This window comes from Pteropus vampyrus, unplaced genomic scaffold (genome assembly GCF_000151845.1).
Source record: "Pteropus vampyrus isolate Shadow unplaced genomic scaffold, Pvam_2.0 Scaffold336, whole genome shotgun sequence".
NCBI classification, from domain to species: Eukaryota; Metazoa; Chordata; class Mammalia; order Chiroptera; family Pteropodidae; genus Pteropus; species Pteropus vampyrus.
In genome coordinates, this window is record NW_011889117.1 from 265939 (window position 1) to 288112 (window position 22174).

Below are 22174 nucleotides of genomic sequence, written 5' to 3' on the forward strand. Positions count from 1 at the left end.
AGGATTGCATTGAATCTGTAGATTGCTTTGGGTAGTATGGCCATTTTAATGATGTTGATTCTTTCTATCCACGAGCACGGTATATGCTTCCATTTATTTGTATCTTCTTCAATTTCTGTTTTCAATGACTTATAATTTTCTGAGAATAGGCCTTTTACCTCCTTGGATGATTTGATTCCCAGGTATTTTATAGTTTTAGATGCAATTGTAAATGGGATTCGTTTCTTTTTCTTTTCTTTTTTTTATATATTTTTTAAATGATTTTTTTTTTAACACCTACAGCACCTGGTCTTCCTAAGTGGTCTCCCATTCAAGTACTAACCAGGCCCGACCTTGCTTAGCTTCCGAGATCAGACAGGATTGTTTTCTTAATTTCTCTTTCCAAAAGTTCATCATTGGTATATAAAAATGCCACTGACTTCTGAATATTAATTTTGTATTCTGCTATTTTCCTGAGTAATTGATCAGTTCTAACAGTTTTTTGGTGGAATCTTTAGGGTTCTCTATATATAGTATCATGTCATTCACAAATAATGAGAATTTTACTTCTTCCTTCCCAATTCGGATACTTTTTGTTTCTCTTTTTTGTCTTATTGCTGTGGCTAAGACTTCCAGAACAATGTTGTAGAGCAGTGGTGAAAGTGGGCATCCTTGTCTTGTTCATGATCTTAAGGAAGATGCTTTTAGCCTTTCCCCATTGAGTATGATGTTAGCTGTAGGTTTGTCATATATGGCCTTTATTATGTTGAGGTATGCTCCCTCTACTCTCACTTTGCTGAGAGTTTTTATTGGCTGTTTCTTGATTGCATGTTATGAACGGGGAGTTTCCTTCCACCTGGGATGGGATTTGATCTGTGGTTATGTCTGGCTTCTTCATCAGGCTGTGGGGAGACTAGATGAGCTGTTCGCTTCAGTTTTTCCAGCTATACTTTAAGAAGGTCAGACTAAATTTCTGTGCTGCTGTCTGGCTCTCAGAAATTCCTGTTACACAAATTGTTCTTAGCTGCTGCACCTTTGATTTCCTGGCTTGGCTTTCTACATGGGCCCTAGTCTTTGAGTCTCGTGAAGATTTTATGCTCCATGGTATGCCTTATAATTTGCATCGAGTGAGAGTTAAAGGGAATTCACATCATAGATTTGAGTACACTTGAATGAAGATGCACCATGCTTAAAATACACAATGGACTAACTGAGAGAATTGTTATTTTTATTACTCTTGGCTAGATAGAGTCCTAGCCTAAGCACTGAGATTGACTTTTTCATTGCCCCTTTGTAGAAATTAGAACCCGTCAGTGGAGCTCCTGAAGGCTCCTATAGCATGTCTGATGAGGGGACAATATGCTCAATGGAAGGAGCTTGGCAGTGGAATGTGGTGGGGTCTTCTGTCTGCCTCTGCTGACTTCCTTCCCTTCTCAGACTCTCTTGGGAAGGAGATAGGTATGAGGACCATCTCCTCAGATGATGCTTTTCTTTTGAGTCATGGATTGCCCCTGATCCCCAACATATGGGTGGGGGGAGTGGTGGAGGGAAAGAACCATTGAGTTTTCCATGCCCAAGCCTCCCTTGTCCTTACTGTCTTCGTCTAGTATTAGTTATCTTCAGCTAGTCTTCCCATCCTGCTGTTTCTACCTTACTCCCCTGGACCAGACCCTCTCTTTCCATTGACCTCCACATGCAGAAAGACCTGAACTCGATTGACCATTGCCTTGGTAAAGATTTAATTCATGACTGTTAGTCACCCTGTTGGGTTGGACTTTGCTTCTCTATTTGTCTCAGGCTTTCATGGTTTTTCCTCCTAAATCTTTTCTCAGTCCCCGAGAAGTTCCTGCATGTTTCATGGTATAGCCTGCCCTTTCCTGGGAATTATTATAGTTAAGCTGGCCATGAACAAGCCCATGTTATTTATCTGGGGCTGAAGAAAATTGACATTAAAGTGGGTTTTTGTCCATGTTAGAGAGCTCGATGAAAGACCACATTTCCTTTGTGTTAGAAGTTTGTTTTGATACTGGTACACGAATGCCAGGTGTCTCACCCTTTTTATTGTCTTGTGCAGGTCAACGTATTGAAACTTACCGTTGAAGACTTGGAGAAAGAGAGAGACTTCTACTTTGGAAAGCTAAGGAACATTGAATTGATTTCCAGGAGAACGAGGGGGAAAACAACCTTGTATTGCAGAGGATTGTGGACATTCTCTATGCCACAGATGTACGTGTTGACATGAGGATATTTTCTTGCCATTTTGCCACCTAAGAGAAAATGAATTTTATCTGGTGTTTTGGTAAACTCAGTGCTGATGCTTGTCGTGTTCTAGCATAGCATTCATCAAAGGACTTCATCTTTGATCCCTCAGAATCAGCCAGGGGCACCTCTGCCCAGCTTCGGCCTTTGTCTTGAGGTCCGTGTGCTTTTGAGGCCAGAATAGGACAAGGAGGTGCCTGGCTTGCCCTGCTTCTGTGGTTTGTGGCCACTGTTAGGTGATGAGTGCCACAAAATGCTCTTAACCCCACCATCCCCACTCCACCCTCCTGTAGCTTGGAACCCTTGGCCTATGTTGATGCCTCATTTCATCTGGGCTCCTGGCATGCCCTGGAGTACCAGACACATGTCTCCCTTTTGATATCTGCTGCCCGCAGCCATCAGAGAGTACCTTTGCTCCTCCTTCCCAGGAGTGGGCATGGTTACCATTCCCTCAGAGTGCTTTGTGGTCAAGTTTTTTTGAGATCCACGTGTATCTCACAACCGAATCTGCTCAGTTCATCATGCCATTAGCTGATCAGGGAAGACCGATTTCTCTTAGATTTGGGATTTGATATCTTGCTCTGTTCACTATTTAATGGATATATTTACTTAAAATTCTTCTACATGCCTTAGCAAGGTCTGTAGGATCAACCTATAGTATATGTCTAAGTGATTTGTAGCATGTGTAGCAGTATACAAATAATATTAATGCTGTTATTAACACTGTTCCCTAAACATAAGTGAATTTGGGACATTAAGACAAATGACTAAAAAGTTAACAGTGTGTTAAATAAATCCATATTTCAGGCTTGCTCTGTGCCAGATAATGAAAGTGAAGATGATGAATATAGGGGCCCTTTATTTAGACTGAGTATTATGTTAGTAGGGTCATATTTTAGGTAAATTCAGCTGTAGAGATTGTTAAAAAAATAAGATGATGGTTGAAAGGGAAGTCTAACTTTTATGTTAGTGTAGCCATTTGTACACGGCAGAGTGCCCAGGAGCGAGTGCGAGATGGGAGCCACGAATCTGCTGTTTTCCCCTGCCGCTGTTGTTGGTCATAGCTATTTTTGCACAGATGTTTATGTATAAATGAAACACCTACAACACTCCTAAGTAGCGTTTATGGTTCCTAAGTACGGCCAAAGGAAAAGCTGGCTGTATAGACAATTTATCAAGAGGAGGTGCTATGGTATTGAACTTTATGGTGACTTCAGGGGTTTTTGAGGGTAACTTTTCTTTTTTAAAACAACTTGAGGTATAATGAACTGCACATATTTAAGTACAACTTGACATGTGAAATCATCATCGTAATCAAGAGAATGTGTACAGATCTGTCATCCCAGAATTTTGAGGGTAAATTTGATTATGTTCAGTTTTTTCCTTTAGTGAGATATGATTCCACTGCCTAAGTAATAAAATAGTGGTCCTCCGGCCTTGTGCCTTTAAATGCCAAGTGTGTGGTAGAGACAAGAAGAACCATCGACTTGATAGAGTTTAAATATGAAGGAAGCGAACCCACAGTAGAATCTGATCATTTGGTGTTGAGTAACAGCTTTCCTTCTCATTTTCCCATTTTAGGAAGGCTTTGTGATACCTGACGAAGGGGGTCCACAGGAGGAACAAGAAGAGTATTAACAGCCTGGACCAGCAGAGAGAGGAACGTTGGAATTTTTCACTCCAAATCATGTGCTTAACTGTAAAATACTCCCTTTTATTATTCTTAGAAGACTCACTGGTTTCTTTTCATAAGCAAAAAGTACCTCTTCTTAAAGTGCACTTTGCAGAAGTTTCACTCCTTTTCCAATAAGTTTGAGTTAGGAGCTTTTTACCTTGTAGCAGAGCAGTATTAACATCTAGTTGGTTCACCTAGGGAACAAAGAGGCTGACCATGGGGCTCAGTGAATAGATACTGGTAACACTGATTACTGGAGAAGGTGTTTTTATGTGATATGCTGAGGTGGAGACCTCAGAGAAAATGTAAAGACTGATTTGAATTTTAAGCTAATGTGAAATCTTGGCAGAGAACGTTTTAATAAATAAATGCCTTAAGAGTATTTAAAATATGCTTCCATATTTCAAAATATAAAATGTAACCTGACGGGATTTTGTATGTTCAACCTTGTGTCTGGAAAGGAAGGGCCAGACCTTGGAACCTTTGGAACCTGCTGTTCACAGGCCTTGCAGGGCAGCTTGAATCTTCACAGGCCTAACCTTGGCCCAGAAGGGAAGTTTAAAATGTTGCTCTGTAAAGCCGTGTGGTGTCCTTGATCAATTGCATCTCTGCTAGGAAGCAAGAGGCGTTGCCTGAATGAATAAGAGTATGTTTTAGTCCTGAGATGTTTGAGTTGAATAGCTCGATTTTCATTGAGCATTTCTCTGGCGATTTTTCCAATTACCCCTGAAATTTCTATGTATTGTGTTTATTTTTGGGAAATGAGGTGTGTTCAGTTTTTAAATCTAACAACTACTTTTTGGGACTTGCCCACATCTCTGGGATTTGAATGGGGGTTGTGTCCCATTTTACTGTTTTTTTAAGTTTACATTTAACATATTTCTCTTCTCTGCTCCCCTTGCCCACTGGGGACTCCTCTTTGGCTCCTTAAAGTTTGCTGCTTAGAGTGGAAGTTCAGCAGGCAGGTGATCATGCTGCAAGTTCTTTCTGGACCTCTGGCAAAGGGAGTGACCAGTGAAGGCCATCGCTACCATGGGATCTGCAAGGCTGGGTGTTTTTGGTACCTGCTGTCCACAGCCTTCCACTGTTATCGGAATACTTTGCCAGTGCACTAATCTCTTTGGAGATAAAATTCGTTAGTGTGTTACTAAATGTTAATTTTCTTTTGCAGAAAATACAGTGCCATGTCTGAATTAATTATTAATATTTAAAATATTTCATTCCTTAACACTCCCTCATTTGCTTTGCCCACAGCCTATTCAGTTCCTTTGGCAGAATTCTGCAAAATGTGTGTCACCCACTACTGAGATTGTTCAGCCCCTGATGTATTTGTATTGATTTGTTTCTGGTGGTAGCTTGTCCTAAAATGTGTGTAGAAAGCCGGTATTTTATGATAAATTGTTGTGTAGTGCATGCTCTGTGTGGAATTCAGAGGAAAACCCAGATTCAGTGATTAACAATGCCAAAAATGCAAGTAACTAGCCATTGTTCAAATAACAGTGGTGCTATTTCTCTTTCGTGGCCTTTTAGACTTTTGTTGCCCTAAAATTCCATTTTATTGGGAACCATTTTCCACCTAGTCTTTCTTGACAGGGTTTTTTTCTACTTTAAACAGTTTCTAAATAAAATTCTGTATTTCAAGAGTGTCATGTCTTCTGAAATTTGTCTTGCCTTGGGTATTTTCTTTTAGGTTCAAATGATAAGGTATCGATGCTTCTTTCTTAAATTAGGACTGATCTTTTAAAAATCCTCAACTATTTTTTTCAAATGTGTTTATTCCTAAGCCTGTTCTCTTTGTTCTGTATTTTTCATATTACATTTCTTAGCTTCCTGCTGTTTTACGTTCTTATATTACTGTAAGAGGTCTTTCAGAGGTCCAAGGCTTGACGTAGCTGCTGTGAAGCCTTTTAGCTCGTTTCCTCCTGAGATACACAGCAGGACCATGGCGAGATACTTTCTTTTGGTCTGTTTTTTATTGAAGGTATGTTTCAAAGGCAGTGAACACCATCTTAATCTAGAAAATGAACCTGAAATTGTCACTATAAGAAATGAATTCAAAAGGAGACTTACTGCCATTTCAATATGAAATAAAGTTAAATGGGCAGAAGGCAGTTGTCTGTATTTTCTTCAGAGTAGTTAGCAAAATTATGGATGCTCTGTAAACCCAATTTGATTTCGACTAGGGTTACACTCACATTATTTCCTCTAGAAAATGGTATGATATCTTTTCTGAAATGTTTTGCACCTTCAGAAGGCATTTGACATCATGTGTGTTGCTAATCTACAAGAAGATAACCTCCGGGAGTGCATGGAGTTTGCGAAGATACTGTTAAGTAATGTCAACTGAGAAGTTACCTGGGAAGGAGTGAAGCTGATAACTGTGTGTACCTGTGATCTAAGTCTATTGACCTGGCTCTTTAGGCCGAGGTTAACTCAGGTTAGCCTGAGTTAGCCTGATGTGACTAACTCAGGTTAGGTCACTGGTGTGGTAAACTTGAATAAGCTGCTTGGTTTGCTTGGCAGGTCCTGTGTTGTGTGGAGGATAGGTAAACAAATAGGTTTTCTGGCTGGATATGGATCTAGAATTCACTCATGCTGTTGGTCCTCAAACTGATGGGCTTCAGAATCACCTGGGGAACTTGATTGACATAATATATTTTGAAAGTCCATCCCCAGAAATTCCAAGTCAGGAAGGAGATGGAAAGTCTTCATTTACTGTGTACCTCAGGTGACCTGGGCTTGATGTAGTCCTTAGACCTAGACTTAGCAAGTTTCAGGTCTAATTCTGGCTGGGGTGAATTAGTCCTTGCAGGTCCCTTCTGGCTTTGTAACTCGAGCTAATCAACGTGTTGTTTTTTATTTCTGACCTGGAAAACAGGGATGACGGCCTTGGCTGAAGTGCCTCCCTCACTGGGTGCTTGTTGGGATCAGAATGAACTGACAAAGCAAACATGATGTTAGACAGTGGCTTCTAACATGGCTGCTTCAGATCAGTCCGAAATTCTGTTTCTAGATAAGAAAATCTTGGGGCAGAGTTTTTGTATCCTGAGAATTTAGGAGGACATTCCTTAAGGTAGGCTTTGAGTATTTTGTAAAATAAGAAAATAATGTCCCCCTCCCACCCCCCCTCCCCCAGCTTGGTGATATTTTAGACCCCAGCTCCTTTCAGTTTTCAGACTATGATTTTCACCATTTCCCCCCAAATGAGATCAAGGTCTAAACACATTTCACTATTTTCTTTTAAATGAAGATTCAGTGATTTAATAATTCAGATTCACTGACTTAAAAAATTGTATTTCCTTCAAGAATGTAACATGCTGTTGGAAAGGGAGCAGTTTTCTTTTTGCTATAACCAAAGAGATTAGAGAGGTTTTTCTTTAAGGATCATTTTCCAAGATTTGGTATGAGGAGCTCCTTTTGTGATGTTTACCATAGTCCGCAAACAAAACCCTAGGCATAAGCCTGCTCAGCCTAATCAGATTAGCTTGCTAGTACATGGGTGACCCAAATCTGACTGCTGTCAACAGAGAGTGGAAATAATTGCTTTGAACCAAGCTGAACCTGAGCCTGTGGTCATTGTGTGTAAATAACCAGTCATTGTGCTGGTCTGGCACTGTTGCTGTTGATTTAAAATTACACATTCCACTTATTAAATTTTAAAACCAGATGAGTTTATATTTATTTCTGACACTTGCTGCTTTTTTCTTAGAGTTTTCATGTGTGAGGATATAACTGAGCATGCAGATTCCTTGTCTGCAAGAAAGCCCACAGAGGGCTTCTGTACTTTTACATTGAACTTGACTAGTTAGAACCATTAACCCAGATGACTTCAACCAGATTGTTATGCAACTTTAACTTGTGAAGGTCTCTTTCCCTTTTGGCTCAATCTGGATTGGGAATTAATGTTACCTTAGTCTTTAGAGCACAGAAACTTTCTGTTGAGGTTGTGGTTAGGTAGCTTCATTCATTTGATTATCTAGGTAAGCAGGTCTAGCCTTAGAGTTGGGTTTCTAGGCTCCTTAATCCAGGACCTTAAATTCTACTTTATATATACATATAATTAAATTTTAAATCTGTGTTTTCTTTTGGAGGCCTTGAGGTTCTGAAATACAAAATGAAAATAGTGTTCACAGACATGTTTCTGTGGATGGGGAGAGGCAAATCTGGCCTGTGACCATTTGAAAGCAAACCAGGTTAGCCACCAAAGCCTGGATCTTTGTGTCAAGAGATTTAGGATTGCAAAGTGATCTCTCAGCAGTTTGGAATTCTGTGAGATGCCTTACCTTAAAAATTAAAAATTTTTTCTCTTGTATCTTTTTCCTGGTTTACTTTGAATGGTTTTCATAGTCAGCAAGAATTGTTGGTGAGGCTAGGCTGGATGCAGGTATGAGGAAGAGGAAGAGTAATCTATTCCATTTCCTGCCATCTTTAACTTCCTGTTTTAGTGGTAGAAAGATTTGGGAAGCTGGTAGGTGAGTTTCAGTCCATCAGGGAAAGTCTTAACAAAGCTGGCTTTATGGCCGTAATTAGTTTCCATTGGGAACAGATGTTTCTAAGATTTGGCCTTAATGGATGATTCACAAATTGCACTGTAGACTATTAAAGTCCAAGGTCAAGCATACAAGCTGGGTAGACAGAATATATAAAGGAATCATGTGGCTAGAGCCATTCTCCGGTCTTTACCAAAATGAACAAAGAAGACCGATGTCCCTGGTCAGGAGGCCAAGGACCAGGAGTTGAGACTAGGTCCTCCTCCAGGCCCTGCTTCCCCAATCTGCAGAGTATGGCTCTTCATTGGTTCAGGGAGGAGATGAGTGAGGCTAGTTTCCTCCCAGGTCCTTTCTGGGCCAGAAAAAGTTACTTAGGTCGTAAAAGCCAGTAGGATATTGGAGCAGGAAAGAGTCGGGGAGTGCCCAATAAGAAAAGCACAACGTTTCTCAGCATCAACTACATTTTACATGAGAGATTTTGAAAAAATTCTCACAATGAAATTGTGATGTGTACAGCTTTTGTGTTTTAATAAAAGTTTCGACTCTAAAAGTAGAGGCTTTGACAGAAGTAACAAATATTTCAACAAATGTGTTTGGCTTTTTTTCTACAGGCTGCAAGCTGCAGTGAGAGATTTGCTAACATCCATCCCCAAATGCCATTTTAGTTCAAGAATCTAGATGTATTGTACCCATGTCTTTTGTGGTGTATCCTAGTCTAAGCTTGAGCGACATTCAGGTTTCTTTCCTTGCTTGCCTCACAGTTGTTTTATCATGTTGCTATTTATATCTCGTAATGGGGCCCATTTATGTATTTTAAGTAGTTCTAGTGATTTTAAGGTCCAGCATACCTCAGTCACCTGGATTTCAGCGTTCTAAAGGTTTCTAACCTGATAGTGCTATTTCGGGGGTATTTTGTATATTTTTCTACAAAATAACGTGAGTTAAATGTGTAATTACATATGACTACTGTTTTTACTTTGATATTTTAAACCCTGCTTGGAAAAATGGAATGAACTATCTGTTTTTTACAGGTAGTTATAGGCTATTCCAGCTTGTTCCTGTGTGTGTACCTCTCTCCCTATTAATTGGAAAGGCTGAGAGAAGAAATAATAATTCAGCGTTGAACGAAATAATTATTTTAAAAAATTTCCTAAGAATTTTTAACTCTAACCTAATATTTTCCCTCCAATCTTTAAGAAGTGCTTTTTTTTTTCTTTCTTATTTTGGGAAGGAAATGGGTAAGTAGCCACATTGACAATTTACCTTTTTCTTGACTCATGATATTTTGAAATCTGTCTCGTTTGTTCATGTTTGAAAAAGAAAAAGCCTCTGTTCTTGGTTATCAGGTTGCATCTTAAATTTTTTGAAAAATTTATGTAAAAGCTGTGAAGGATACAATTTTTTTTAAAACTTCACTGAGGGATAATTGACACATGTAGTTGTATATTAGGATACAAGTTTGATGTTTTAAAACCCATAGCGGTAAAACCGAAGAGAGGACAGCGTTGGCATCGCTGTTCAGTGGAGTGGAGGTGCCTTTCTTGGAGCAGTTAACTGCTTGTGTCACTGCAGCCCTGGCTGCCTCAGTTGCCCCTTCTGGCAGCATCACATCTGCCCTCAGGGATCAGACTCCTCTAGGATTGGCAAGTGATGCCTGAACTAGCCTCAAGTGGGGCATGGAAATTTTCTCCAGAATTATTTTTGTGCACAGGTCTATCTAGGAGATTTTTTCCTTCTAAATGCCCTCCCTCCTCTACTTTTTTTTTTTTAACCTGAGTTATTGATGATAATATTTTCACTCTTCCTAGATGAGAATTTTTTTAACCTTTCCTTACCTGATAGAATGCATCTTAATATTCCTTCCCCCATTTTTTTATGTTTCGTCCCAGGGAAGGAAAAATAAATTTATTGTGACAACATAGCATATTTTAGGCCCACATAAAAATATTGGTAAATGCAGAAGTTAGTCTAAGTAGAAACAATAACATAGGATTGGAGAATGAAAGCACTGACCCCCCCCCCGCCCCCCAAAAATGTGGGAGTCAAATGTAGTGCTTTCATTCTTTTTAAATTAATTCTTCGAGTTTATTAATACCTGGCTTAATAAAACTGATTTGAAAGACCTGTGTCTTTTATAACATTTCATTGACCCACTCTGCTTTTAATAGTCTATTATGTGACAAAATCTTTTCTGTCCATTACTGATGAATAGGAGCCGAAATATTTTCTGTATGTTGGTGTTCTTTTGGTAGTATATGTCTGGGGAGAGTATCTTATGTGTTGGTCAGTTAGCATTTCAGTAACAGCCAGTTCATCATGAAATGTAATTTAGCTTTAAATCGGCAACATGTCCCTGGTTGAAATTCCCCAAGAGATTTAACTCATCCTACTGTTTGTGCCATGGACTAAGATTGCACAGTGCTGCACCACGTCCAGGCCTACTCTGACTCCTGGATTTGTGAGACTCCCATGTCACAAACAATGCTCTTATAGCCTTCCTCTTTTCAAAGAATTGGAGCCCATGCAGAGGGCATGTTAAGAGAGCTGCTGTGCCTTTCCATGTTTCTACTATGGGGGCCATTTGGCCTTCTGGTTTTGGTGAATCCTGCTTTGTCATAAGGCTCCCTGCCATATTCCACCGTTTCCATGAGAGGGGCATTCTGTGCTATATTTGTCCTATGGGTCATTTTGTAATCATACTTGTCCTGGCTATGTGTACTGTAGCTCCTGTCACTGTCTGCTGTGAAGTTCAATTTCATCAATAAAAAGAATGTCTCAAATTGGATGGAACAAAATGGCTGCGTTGTTATGGTTTGTGGCATGGATTCTGATACTCCATTTTGTGTTCTGCATGTGGAATTCTGTCTCATTTCCCAGTTCTCGATGTGTCAGTTGACTCTGCAGTTAGGTGGAAGCCCCCAGAGTTCCACAAGTGACTTCATAGAGGAGCTACTTTGGACTTGGACAGCTACCAAGATGTTTTACTCCAGACAGAAGTTGAAAACCAATAAGCCTGTGTCAGATATGGCCAGCGAGATTAGCTGGGGAGAGCAAACTGGGCTAGGGTGAGTGAGGTTTTGGGGTGTAAAATCATCTCTAAAAGACTAGACACCTGGACTCTAGCATTCATTTTGTCTGAGATCAAAGATTGAACAGGAGAGCCTCTCATCCATTTCCAGGATAGCTTACCTGCGTTTTTGCCTTATGTCATCTGCCCCAACAAATTCTTATAAAGTCATTATTCAGCAAACCAATTGTTCTCCCCCCGACCCCCGCCAGCGTGCTCTTCTAGTGGCTAGTGGCTGTTCCCACTTCTGTTTCCAGGTTTGTACGGTGCCTGCCTTCTCCCGCCCCAAAGCAGGTAAACTGTAAAGAATGGATTGAGGCCAGTGGGCATAACTCCCCTGATCTTATTCTCTAATTCTAAACAAATTTCTATGTCTGAATTTTACTTCCCTTCAGTTTTGGAGCACTAGCACTTCTCTGCTTCTGACTCTTGTCATCTGTTGGGTATTTCCATCAATATTTTTTTCACTTGTTGCCTCAGTCCATGATCATACACAGAATTCCTCTCTTCTGGTTAAAGACATATTTCTCATAAAATATTCCGTAATTAAAATTTTCTAATAGTTGTAAGAATAGTATAAAGAATTCCCCTTTTTCCAGATTGACTAATTGTGATTATTTGGCCACATTTGCTTTATCATTGTGTGTGTTGAACCATTTGAGAATAAAGTACAGACATTGTGCCCATTTACTCTTAAATACTCGACTACATGTTTCCTAAGAATATTCTGTCATCACCACAGTATAGTAGTCAAAAACAGGGGAAATGTTACTTCAGTATTATCTAAGAATGTAGAGTTTGTGTTCAGATGTCAGTGACAGTCCTAATCATGGTCCTTGGGGCTTTGTCCCCCAGTCTGAGATCCAGTTCAGAATCATGCATTGTCTTTAGTTGTTGGCCCCCTTTAGTCACCTTGAATCGAACAGTTCCTTAGCCTTTGTCTTTCACAACACTTTTTGGAGTCCAAACCAGTTATTTTGTAGAATGTCCTGCAGTTTGGATTTATCTGGTTCCTACTGATTCGGTTCTGGTTGCGTGTGTTTGTCAGTGATACTCCCAAAGTGACGGGTCCTGAGTGCACACACCAGGAAGCACGCAATGGCTGTTTGCTCCCTCACTGATGATACTATAATGGTCAAGACTTTAAGGCAAAAGAAAACATACTCATTTTCTTTATACATACCCATGCTTTCCTGCTTTATATAAATGTGACGATGCATGTGCCTTAGGTTAGTACAGACATTTTTGTATTCCTTTATTCTTTGCCCACCTTTTTCACCACATTAGCCTCCAACTCTTCACAACCCTTATCCTAGTGTGTCCTGTTTTTCCCTGTACTTATTTTGTACATACCGATACTATAGTACCTCCCTTAAACTCGGACAAGAAGAGCCCCTGCCCTGGGCCCTGAGCTTTGGGGTGTCCCTCTGTCCCTCTTCTTGTCATGTCTCTTTCCACCAGGTAAGGAATCCAAGGGGCTAAGAGGCTTGGCCACCCAGAGGCTCCCCTCCCCGACTGCTCTGTGTACTGGAATTTCTGCCCAAAGGGCTTTGATCCCGATTCCAGGGTCTTTGTGCATCATTTTTGAGGCAGCCCTCCCTAGGCTTGTGGCTGTGGAACAGTGGAAGTGAAGGGAAGGTGCAGTCTGGGTGTGTGGGCTGGGGTGTCCATGCATACGTCACAGTCCACAATCCCCTTGAGCAGGGCTGAGGGTGTGGGATTGGCAGAGGGCTTAGAGACCAGCTCCCCCTCTAATTCTGGCACTGAGCTGAGGAGTTCTAAGAATTCAAATTTGAAACTGGTCTCTCAGGTTTTTACAAAAGTATATTTGTCAAGGTAGAATAGAATATATTTTATTTACTAGTATTTTGATTTATGAACGTTTGAAATAATGAGACTATGTTGACCTATATTCTCTTGCGTTGGTCCTATAAGGATATTCGTATTTACATATGTGTGTGTATACAGTGTTACATGTATAAACATACCTATTTGTCATTCTTTTATAAAAATTGACATCGTACATTCTTCTGCATCTTTTCTTAGTAGCGTCTCATGGAAATCCCTCCTAGTCATCTGCTGGAGGTCAGATTCAGATTCATCCTTTTGAGTGTGGGTAATGTTCTGAGTACAGGTGTACTGGTCTATTCAGCTGTTCTTTTTCTGATAGCAATTCTGTTTATTTTTTGCTATGAATGGTGCAGCAGCAACCACTCTTGTACAGTGGTCTTTCACAGATGAGTAATTTAAATCAATACCCATCATTCCATCCACTCTACTGAAATAAATTATAAAGATTGCCATGCACCTCTTTTGAGTTAAAAAAAAGGAAAATAGAGAAATACATGATTTAGAAATCCTTCGCAATCACCTGCCAGAGATAATGACCGTTATATTTGGAGTATATTTTTCCAGGCTCTCTATGCATCTGCCAATATACACATTCATGTATTCTTAACAGAAATTGATTTATAAGTCTGCTTCTGTAGCTTTTTTTCATTGGTGGTGACCTTTACTGCCATGTTCAGTGGCCTTTTTCTTATCATCTTGGCCTATTCTGAAGAATCCCATCCTCCTACCTGACTCATCCTGTCTTTTGTGTGTTTTGCCTCTTTCTATCCCCTAAATGTAGCCAGTCCCATGTTTCCAGGTGTTGTTTTTTTTATTTCTAATTGGACAGCTCAGCATTAAGCCACTTTCCCTCTTTGTTCCCTTTTCTGGAAATGTTTCTGGCATTTTTTATTTTATTTTTTTTGTGCCTACAGCACCTAGTCTTCCTAGGTGGTCTCCCATCCAAGTACTAACCAGGCCCGACCCTGCTTAGCTTCCGAGATCAGACATCGGGCTTGTTCAGGGTGGCATGGCCGTAGACCTCTGGCATTTCTTTCAGTTACCTTGGTTCTTGGCTTCCAGATCGCCTTTCCTTTGGCTCTTCTTTTGTCCTTACATTCGAGCTGTCACTAAGACACTGTCAGGTTAGGACACCATTGGCCGGTCTTCAATCTTCCTCCACCTCCCTTCTCTATCTTATGCTGACGAATTTTCATAATTGCCCTTCATCCTGTTCAGACTCCCTGGTGAGAAGATTTTACATTCTGCTTCCATTTTTTTTTCTTCTCTCCCACTATTCCTCTCCTCCCCTCACCTGTCCCACTATTCCTCCCCTCCCCTCACCTGTCTAGCCAAGGTGGCTCATGTACTCTGTCCGCTGAGCATGTGTGGGGCTTGACTCTCTTCCTGGCCATCCCTTGACATCCTAGAATTTTCTCTAGATTCTTGCTGGTGGACTTGCTGATAAGGTGGATCGACTCTCCAATAATCCTAACAAAACTGTCTTCCATCTTCTGTGGAGGTGCCACTGACCCAGTGGAAATGTGCCCTTTAGATCTCAGAGCAAAGCTCCATGGAATGGACTTCACACACTCTTCCCTGATCCTTTCCTTCCATGTCACCTTTCCCAAAGAAGTCCTTTCTCCAAGGGCATTGGAGGAGCAGATGGCGGAGGTGGTGTATGCAGTGGAAATTAAGGGGCCTGTCCTGCCCTACCTTTGGTGCATGTGTTTTACTCTTTGGACATGTGCCAACCTTGGACCTTATTTACCTAATCTGTGAACTAGAGTTGGACAACCTCATGGCCTCCTAAGCCTATTCTGATTCTGTAAAAAGGATGACCCCCTTTAGGAAGCCTCTGGCATTAATCTAAGAGCATAGTAACTGGAGAAGCCCCAGCGCTTCAGTAAAACAACTCTTTTCCATCAGGGGAAAGAAGGCTCACAGGTGTGTGCTTGGGAAATGCTCCATGCTGGAGAAGCCCTGATGGGAAAAAGGAGGCTCATCAAATACCTGCTGGGGTGTCCGTGGGCATGGGGCAGCCACCCCCTCTCTTGACCCTGACTTCAACCCTCTGTGACCCAGCTAAGTCAGCCTCCCACATGGTCCTTACAAAGACTGAAGTGAAAGTGACTGATTCCCTATTCTAGGTCAAGAGCAGTGTCTTCTGAGGACTTGAGAGAAAGCCCTCAACCTCGAAAGGTAAGAAAACCATCATTCGATGGTGTGTGGGGATGTTCCAGAACCACCCAGACATCACTCATCAGCATAGAAGTCTGTATTGGGTATCAGTCTCTGCACCAGGGGTTACAAACTCAGACATTTACAAGGCCAGGTAGGTAACTGAAGTGTGTGCTGAGGCAGGCTGGTTCTTCCTTTTAAAGCACTGCATGGGGCAAATGCAGCCAATCTGAGGCTACACATTTGCCGTCTCTACACGGATTATACTTAATTTTGTTGCCACGTTGTGATAATGGTGGGACAGGCTGTACAAATTACTATCAAACCCGATAAGTATTTAGTGTCTATTATGTGCTTGGGGCTGGGAAATATAGAGATAATTAGTATAAATTAAGATTAAATTAAGATAAATATGTCCTTGCCTTCAAAGAGCTCACTATGAGATGGGGAGCAAGAAAAGGAGCCAATATTCTGTAACTGCAGTTTACTGGGGCTTCACATGTGTTCAGATGTCATTTAAGTCTTACTGCAACCCTGCAAAGTGGATACTGTGGATCTCTTTTACAGATGAGGACACTTGTGGTTCAGAGAAGTAATGTGATACGTCCCAAATAAATTAGCTTGGAAGTAGGGAGCCAGGCAGAATCCTGACCCAGAGCTCTGGGACTCTACAGTTGTACGTTTCTATCACACCTTGCCGTTTACATGTAAGGACAGACACACAGGTATCACACGTGCATGGCAGATATGAACAAAGAATTCGGGGGCACACAGGTGGCAGTGATAACTCTCACCTGAAAGGTCCTTGGAGGAGATGCCATTTGAGCCGGACTTTGAAGAATAGGTAGTTTACCTCTGGGTGGGATGGTCTGTAGTAGAGGAAACAATGTGAATAATAGGGGAATGTTTGCTGTGTCTGGGGATGGTGGAGGGCAGCCGGTGTGCCTGGACCATGGTGTGTGCACTGAGACTAGAAAGACAGGTCAGGGTTACCTTGCAAAGGGCTTTTAATGCCATACTCAGGAATTGGAGATGGTGGGAGTAGCCTGGAAAGTGTCAGAGCCTATTAGATTTGCCTTCCAGAAAGATGATTGGTGCTAGTGTTGGAAGGTGGATTGGGAGGGAAGGCCAAACTCTGGTCCTAGTTAAGGTAGGCCATTGTACTTGTCTTAGCAAAAGGCCAAGGTTCAGGGTGGGGCAAGGAGGTGAGAGAGAAGGGTTTAGATGTAGAGGATGGATCATAGCAAGAATAGGAGAGTAAGAATGCATAGGAGGAAGAGGAAAGAGCCAAAGAAGGTCCTGAGATTTCTAATCTGAGGACCTGCATGGCTGGTAAGAGCATTAACTAGCTCATCCTGAGGGTCCCATGAAAGCAGGTCTCCACTCTATTTATTTGTGTCTTCACAGTGCCTGGCACTCAAAAATTTTGTGTAGACCGTGAGTGAATATCAGATGCAAGTTCACAGGAGATGAGCATGTTTGCTTGTTTGGTGGGGCTGACATGGGGAGAGTGAGCAGTCCAACCTCCCCCAAAGTCTTCTTGACTGCCCAAGGCCCAAAGCAGTGGATCTCAGTGAGCAGCACTCAGTGGTTATCCCACGGCCCACACTAGCAGTCTTTTGGGGGAGGCAGCCTTGGATGATCTGAGACTTTAGTGACCTGAAGTATTGTGCCAAGTGTCAAAATGAGTCACATGTAGGTGCTGAAGAGAGTAAGTATTGTCGATTGTTGAGGGATGGAGGGGTGGGGAAGGTTTTTGGGGGGATGTGGGGAGGTCAGTAGGAGGAGGAAGCTACGAGCCCCTGGCGGAGGGGTCTGCATGAGCTTTGGTGTGTGTGCAGATGATCTGATCTGACTTGGGGATGTCTGGGCATGTCAGCACCACATCAAATTGTCTGGGAAAGATGGAGCTGGATTCCTTGTGGTCTTGAATTCTGACTGCTGAATACTTGAAAGAATATAGTTACTGAACTGAAGCATCTTACATATTCAGTTCCTGTTATGTGTGAGGTGGAACCTTGCCTGTGTCCGCTAACGTTGCTGAGCCTCAGTCATGGCATCTGTAAAAGGAGAATGATGGTTGCCTCGCCAGAGTTAGGGGAGGCAGTCTAGATCTTTCTTGGTCTTCCTGGATCTGAAAGTGGTTAAGACTTAACTTGTTTGCATCAGTTAGTAACACACCATAACACTTCATACTCTGTCCTCCCCCTGTCTCTGTTCCAAAAAGGAGTGCTTATGAATGTTTAGCCAGGAAACCAACCCTCTCAGTCCCTGGTTCTTGCAGTCATATTTGTTCCAGGTGTCCACCCCAGGTAGATTCCAAATGAGCAAGGAGGCTCTTAGATCCTCGACAGCATCTCTCATCCTAAGCCAGATGCCCGACTTCCAACAAGAGTCTCAGCTGTTTACCGAGCTACACCTGGCCAAGATAGAGAAAATGTTTAAGGACAACGTAAACGCAAATGAAGGTAAAGCTGCATTGTGGGCTTAGTCTCTTGGCTTTTGCACAGGGTAGGACCCAGTACCTGGGTTATGTGGTGGATTCAGACTTGACAAGCATTTCTGCATCAGTGTCTCTTTTAAAACTTTTTATTAGTTTATAAGTATTGTAAAACCTAGAAAAAATCCTAGAAAACTAGAAAAAAGAATCCCTATAATTCAAACACCCAAACATAACCACTGTCAGCATATCGATATATTTTCTTCCAAACAATTTTGTACGCATGGCTTATTATCTATTGCTGCATAACAATATTTTACAAACTTACTGGCTTAAACCAACTTATGTTTATTATCTCACAGTTTTAGTGGGTCAGGGGTCTAGGCACAGCTTAGCTGGCTCCTCTGCTTAGGATCTCAATAGGATGCAATCAAGGTGTCAACGGGGTGTCATCCGGGGCCTGACTGGGGAAGAATTTACTTCTGAGCTCATTCAAGTTGTTGGCCGAATCCAGTTTGTTGCAGCTGCAGGACTGAGGCTTTCTGTTTCTTCCTGGCTGTTGGCTGGAAGCTGCCTTCATCTCCTAGAGCTGCCCACAGTTCCTGGCCATGTGGGATTCTCTACTGTGGCTGATTTCAACGCTCAAGCTAACTAGGGAGATGGAAACTCCACCAAGAGGGGTGCTGCAATCTTATAATATAGTCATGTAATCATGTACACAGAGTCCTGTACATTCTATCACCTTTGCCATATTGGTTAGAGGCAAGTCACAGGTCTCGCCACAGTCCAGGGGAGGGGATCGCAGGAGGGCATGAACACTAGGGGGCAGACATCACGAGGCCTCCACCACGTATGGCTCTGTGTGTTTTCACATGTCTGTAATTGTTCTATATGTGTAATTTTAGACTCTTCTTTTTCTCTTAATGTTAATGCCTTAAGGGCTTTTTTATATACCTAGGTGGTCTTCCAAACCGTCATTACTAATGAATGCAAATGTTCTACTGGTTGACCAAGCCATTCTGTTATATTTGGACATTTAGGTTTTACTGAGTTTAAATAACATTGTGAAAAACATCCTTTGTGCATCAACCTTTTCCTCTCTTTAGAGCTTGATTTTTCCCCTTGGGATGTTACAAAGAAAGTTAAATAATAGGAATACTTAAATCTTTATTTATATCCACTAAACTATCTTAATCTTAAAAAATCTTAAAAGTTAAATAATAGGAATACTTAAATCTTTATTTATATCCACTAAACTATGACTATCAACACTGAGGCCCTTCTCTTTGTCTCATCAATTTCTTCTGAGTTTTACAGCCACACTGTGACGTGGGCAGGAAAGAAAAACAAATCTTCAGTTTACAAATAAGCAAAGTGAGGCCGGGGAGGGACCATTTGTGTCTGATCTGAAGATGAGATGATTCCTAATTGGAGTTCTTTGGCATTGATGTTTGGCAGCCAGGAACTGTCACCACTGGGTGACCCTGACAGCACCAGCTTTGGCGACAGTTTTGATTGCATTTATGTTTGTTTTGAATAGGTAATATATTCTTGCAGTTCAAAATTCAAAAGGCAATTCCCTGTGATACCTTTTTGGTATGCAGAGAAATATGTCCCTCAGCGGGACCCATGCTGCCCAGTTCCGACCCTTCAGGCAGTGACAGCTTTCAGTTTCTTGTGACCTTTACAAGCACAGAAGTGTGTATAGATTTTCCCCGCTCTTTTTTATATGCAGTGGCAGCTTACTGCCCATACTTTCCTACTCCTTGCTTTTTTCCAGCTTTATCGAGGCATAATTGACAAATAAAATTGTAATGCATTTAAAGGGTACAATGTTCCAGTGTACATTGTGAATGGATCCCCACAATCATCTACTCCTTGCTTAAAAAAAAAATTGTTACCAAGTTTCCCTTCTTGCTTTTTAAATGATGTCTTGGAAATCTTTTCATATCAATGCAAAAAAGAGCTTCCTCATTAAAAAAAAAAAAACTGGCTATGGTTTTATTTTAATTTTTTAATTTTAATTTTTTAATTTTTATTTTTATTATGGTGACATTGATTAACGAAATCCAGTAAGTTTTAGGCGTGCAGTTCAACAGTAAGGCATATATATACCTTGCATTGTGTGTTCACCACCCATAGTTAGATTTCTTTCTGTTACCACATATTTAACTCTTTTTACCCCATCTACTTCCCCCCTCCCCTCTAGTAACCACTAGTTTATTGTCCATGGCCATGAGTCTCTGCTTGTTTGTCCTGTTTGTTTGTTGCTTTTAGGTTTATATCCCACGTGTAAATGATAATCATATGGTTTTCAACTTGTTCCGCCTGGCTTATTTCACTTAGCATGATTATCTCAAAGTCCATCCATGTTGTCACAAATGGCAGTATTTCCTCTCTTCTTATGGCTGAGTAATATTCCATTGTATATATGTACCACAACTTCTTTATCCAGTCATCTATTGTAGGACACTTGGGTTGCTTCCATGTCCTGGCCACTGTGAATATTGCTGCTTTGGCCATGGTTTTAAATGGAGGAAATTTACCATTAGCTGATGTAGGGTAAAGAAAAATAGGATCCTTTTTCTCTTTCAAAGTCTTTAAAAAAGGTGGCTTCTGAGCATGGGCTTGATACCATTTATTGGGAACCCTGACCATCTATCTGTGCCTGCCTCAGCGGAAAAGGGAGAGGCCAGGATTCTCCCCTAGGCATATTTATTTATTTATGTCAGCTGAACCACATGATCTTTCAGCTGGGTCTGTGATTCTTCAAGAAGAGCACTCACCTTTCTCTAGGAGGTCTTGAAACTGTGCATGTGCCCATGGCCCTACCACCCCTGGGGGCCTGCAGGCTGCTCAGGGGGTTGAGGGAGTAGCACTGAGCTGAGGGGCTGTGCAGAGCTGGTGGTGGTTTCGTGAGCTTGTTTGTGAGGAGCCTGAGGCTTTGCTTGCATACATCAACAATGGGCCCAAATGGAGGGGCCTGGGGCCTTTGACCCAGAAGCCTGTGCTTTCTTGGGCACCCCACACCACGTGGAGCACCCCAGATACCAAAGTAAATGAAGAAAAGTGTGTGGCCGTGCAGCACGGCGGCCGATCTCCGTGACCGTGTTCTGAGAAGGCGGGTTTACCCTCTCACAGAGCATCGCGGAGCCTGCGCTTATTTCCCCCTGGAGGGCAGAGGGGAGGCTAGGAAATAACATTGCTTTCCTTAAATATTTTTACTCTAGTATTTATTTTCAAAAATGCTTACAAATATATACAAATATAGAGACAAATAGTCCATAATCCTACCTCTAGGCATTACAAAGAAAGAATGAGAGAAGAAGAGAAAGGGGTGGGCGTGGGGGTGGGAGGCGGTGGGGGCCCTTGGGAATAAGTGTAAATGGTTAGAAACCTGCCTGGAAAGGTGAAGCAGGCGTTTCCCAGGAGATGGGCAGGAGGGCAGTTCCCGCAGGAAATGGTATAGACGAGGTGCAGGGGTGCTTCTGCGCTAGAGAGAGACAAGGGTGTCCTAGGGACAGAGTGGGGAGTAAGGAGCCCATGGGGAGTGACTCAGGTCAGGAGGACCCCTGAACTCCAGCAGTGGGGTGTGTGAGGAGGTGACACATGTAGAGACCTGTTTGAGAAAAGTGTCCTCGTGGTGAGGAGGTTAGGTGGACTTGGGAGGCCGGGGTTGGTAAGAGCCCAAGCTCCCTCTGCCAGTTCTACATTGGGTGGAAGAGCTTATAACACAGAGGAGGGAAGGCTTCCGGTTTCAAATCACTGCTGTGCCACCGTGTGTCCTTGGGCAGATCCCAAACCTATCAGTGCCTCTCTGTCCTCATCCGTAAGATGGGGAGGACAGTGCCTCCACTCTGGGATCATAAGAGTCTTGTGAGGATTTAGGAGGGTGGGCATTGAAACCCCTCCTCACATCTTCAGCCTGGGTGACTGGGTGACTAGGGGAGGTGACACCATCAGCAGAAATGGTGAACACAGGAAAGGGAAGCCAGTTTTGGGATAAAGATAAATTGGATTTTAAACATGAGTTGGAAGGGCCAGGAGGACACTTGGAAATAGAGTCAGGGACATGGGAGAGAAGTGGCCAGTGGGTTTACTCATAGGGCGGAGGCCCCAAGATAAGGAAAGGCACTGCCAGGTGTGGTTTGAGGTCACTGGTGGCTCAGTGGAGTGGGCTAGCAGAAGTCAGGGAGCCCCCCAGAAAGTTCCCTCCTGCCTGATCCTAGTAGCGACCCCCTCCCCAGGGAAGT

At 42.1% G+C, this 22174-nt stretch overlaps 2 protein-coding genes and 1 pseudogene across 2 annotated transcripts in view; 2 read left to right on the forward strand and 1 right to left on the reverse strand.

Annotated features, from left to right (window-relative positions):
* The window catches only part of MAPRE1 (microtubule associated protein RP/EB family member 1), a 28797-nt gene extending 24495 nt beyond the window's left edge, over positions 1-4302 (forward strand). The window contains 3 exon segments of the mRNA XM_023522197.1: positions 2054-2135; positions 2138-2205; positions 3820-4302. Coding sequence (XP_023377965.1) covers positions 2054-2135; positions 2138-2205; positions 3820-3876 — 207 coding nt within the window. The 3' untranslated portion in view covers positions 3877-4302.
* Positions 4303-5697: 1395 nt separating this feature from the next.
* The window catches only part of EFCAB8 (EF-hand calcium binding domain 8), a 61908-nt gene continuing 45431 nt past the window's right edge, over positions 5698-22174 (forward strand). The window contains exons 1-3 of the mRNA XM_023522229.1: positions 5698-11468; positions 15451-15502; positions 17781-17949. Coding sequence (XP_023377997.1) covers positions 11188-11468; positions 15451-15502; positions 17781-17949 — 502 coding nt within the window. The 5' untranslated portion in view covers positions 5698-11187. The remainder of the gene's footprint in view (positions 11469-15450; positions 15503-17780; positions 17950-22174) is intronic.
* LOC111730845 lies at positions 14227-14342 on the reverse strand (annotated as a pseudogene).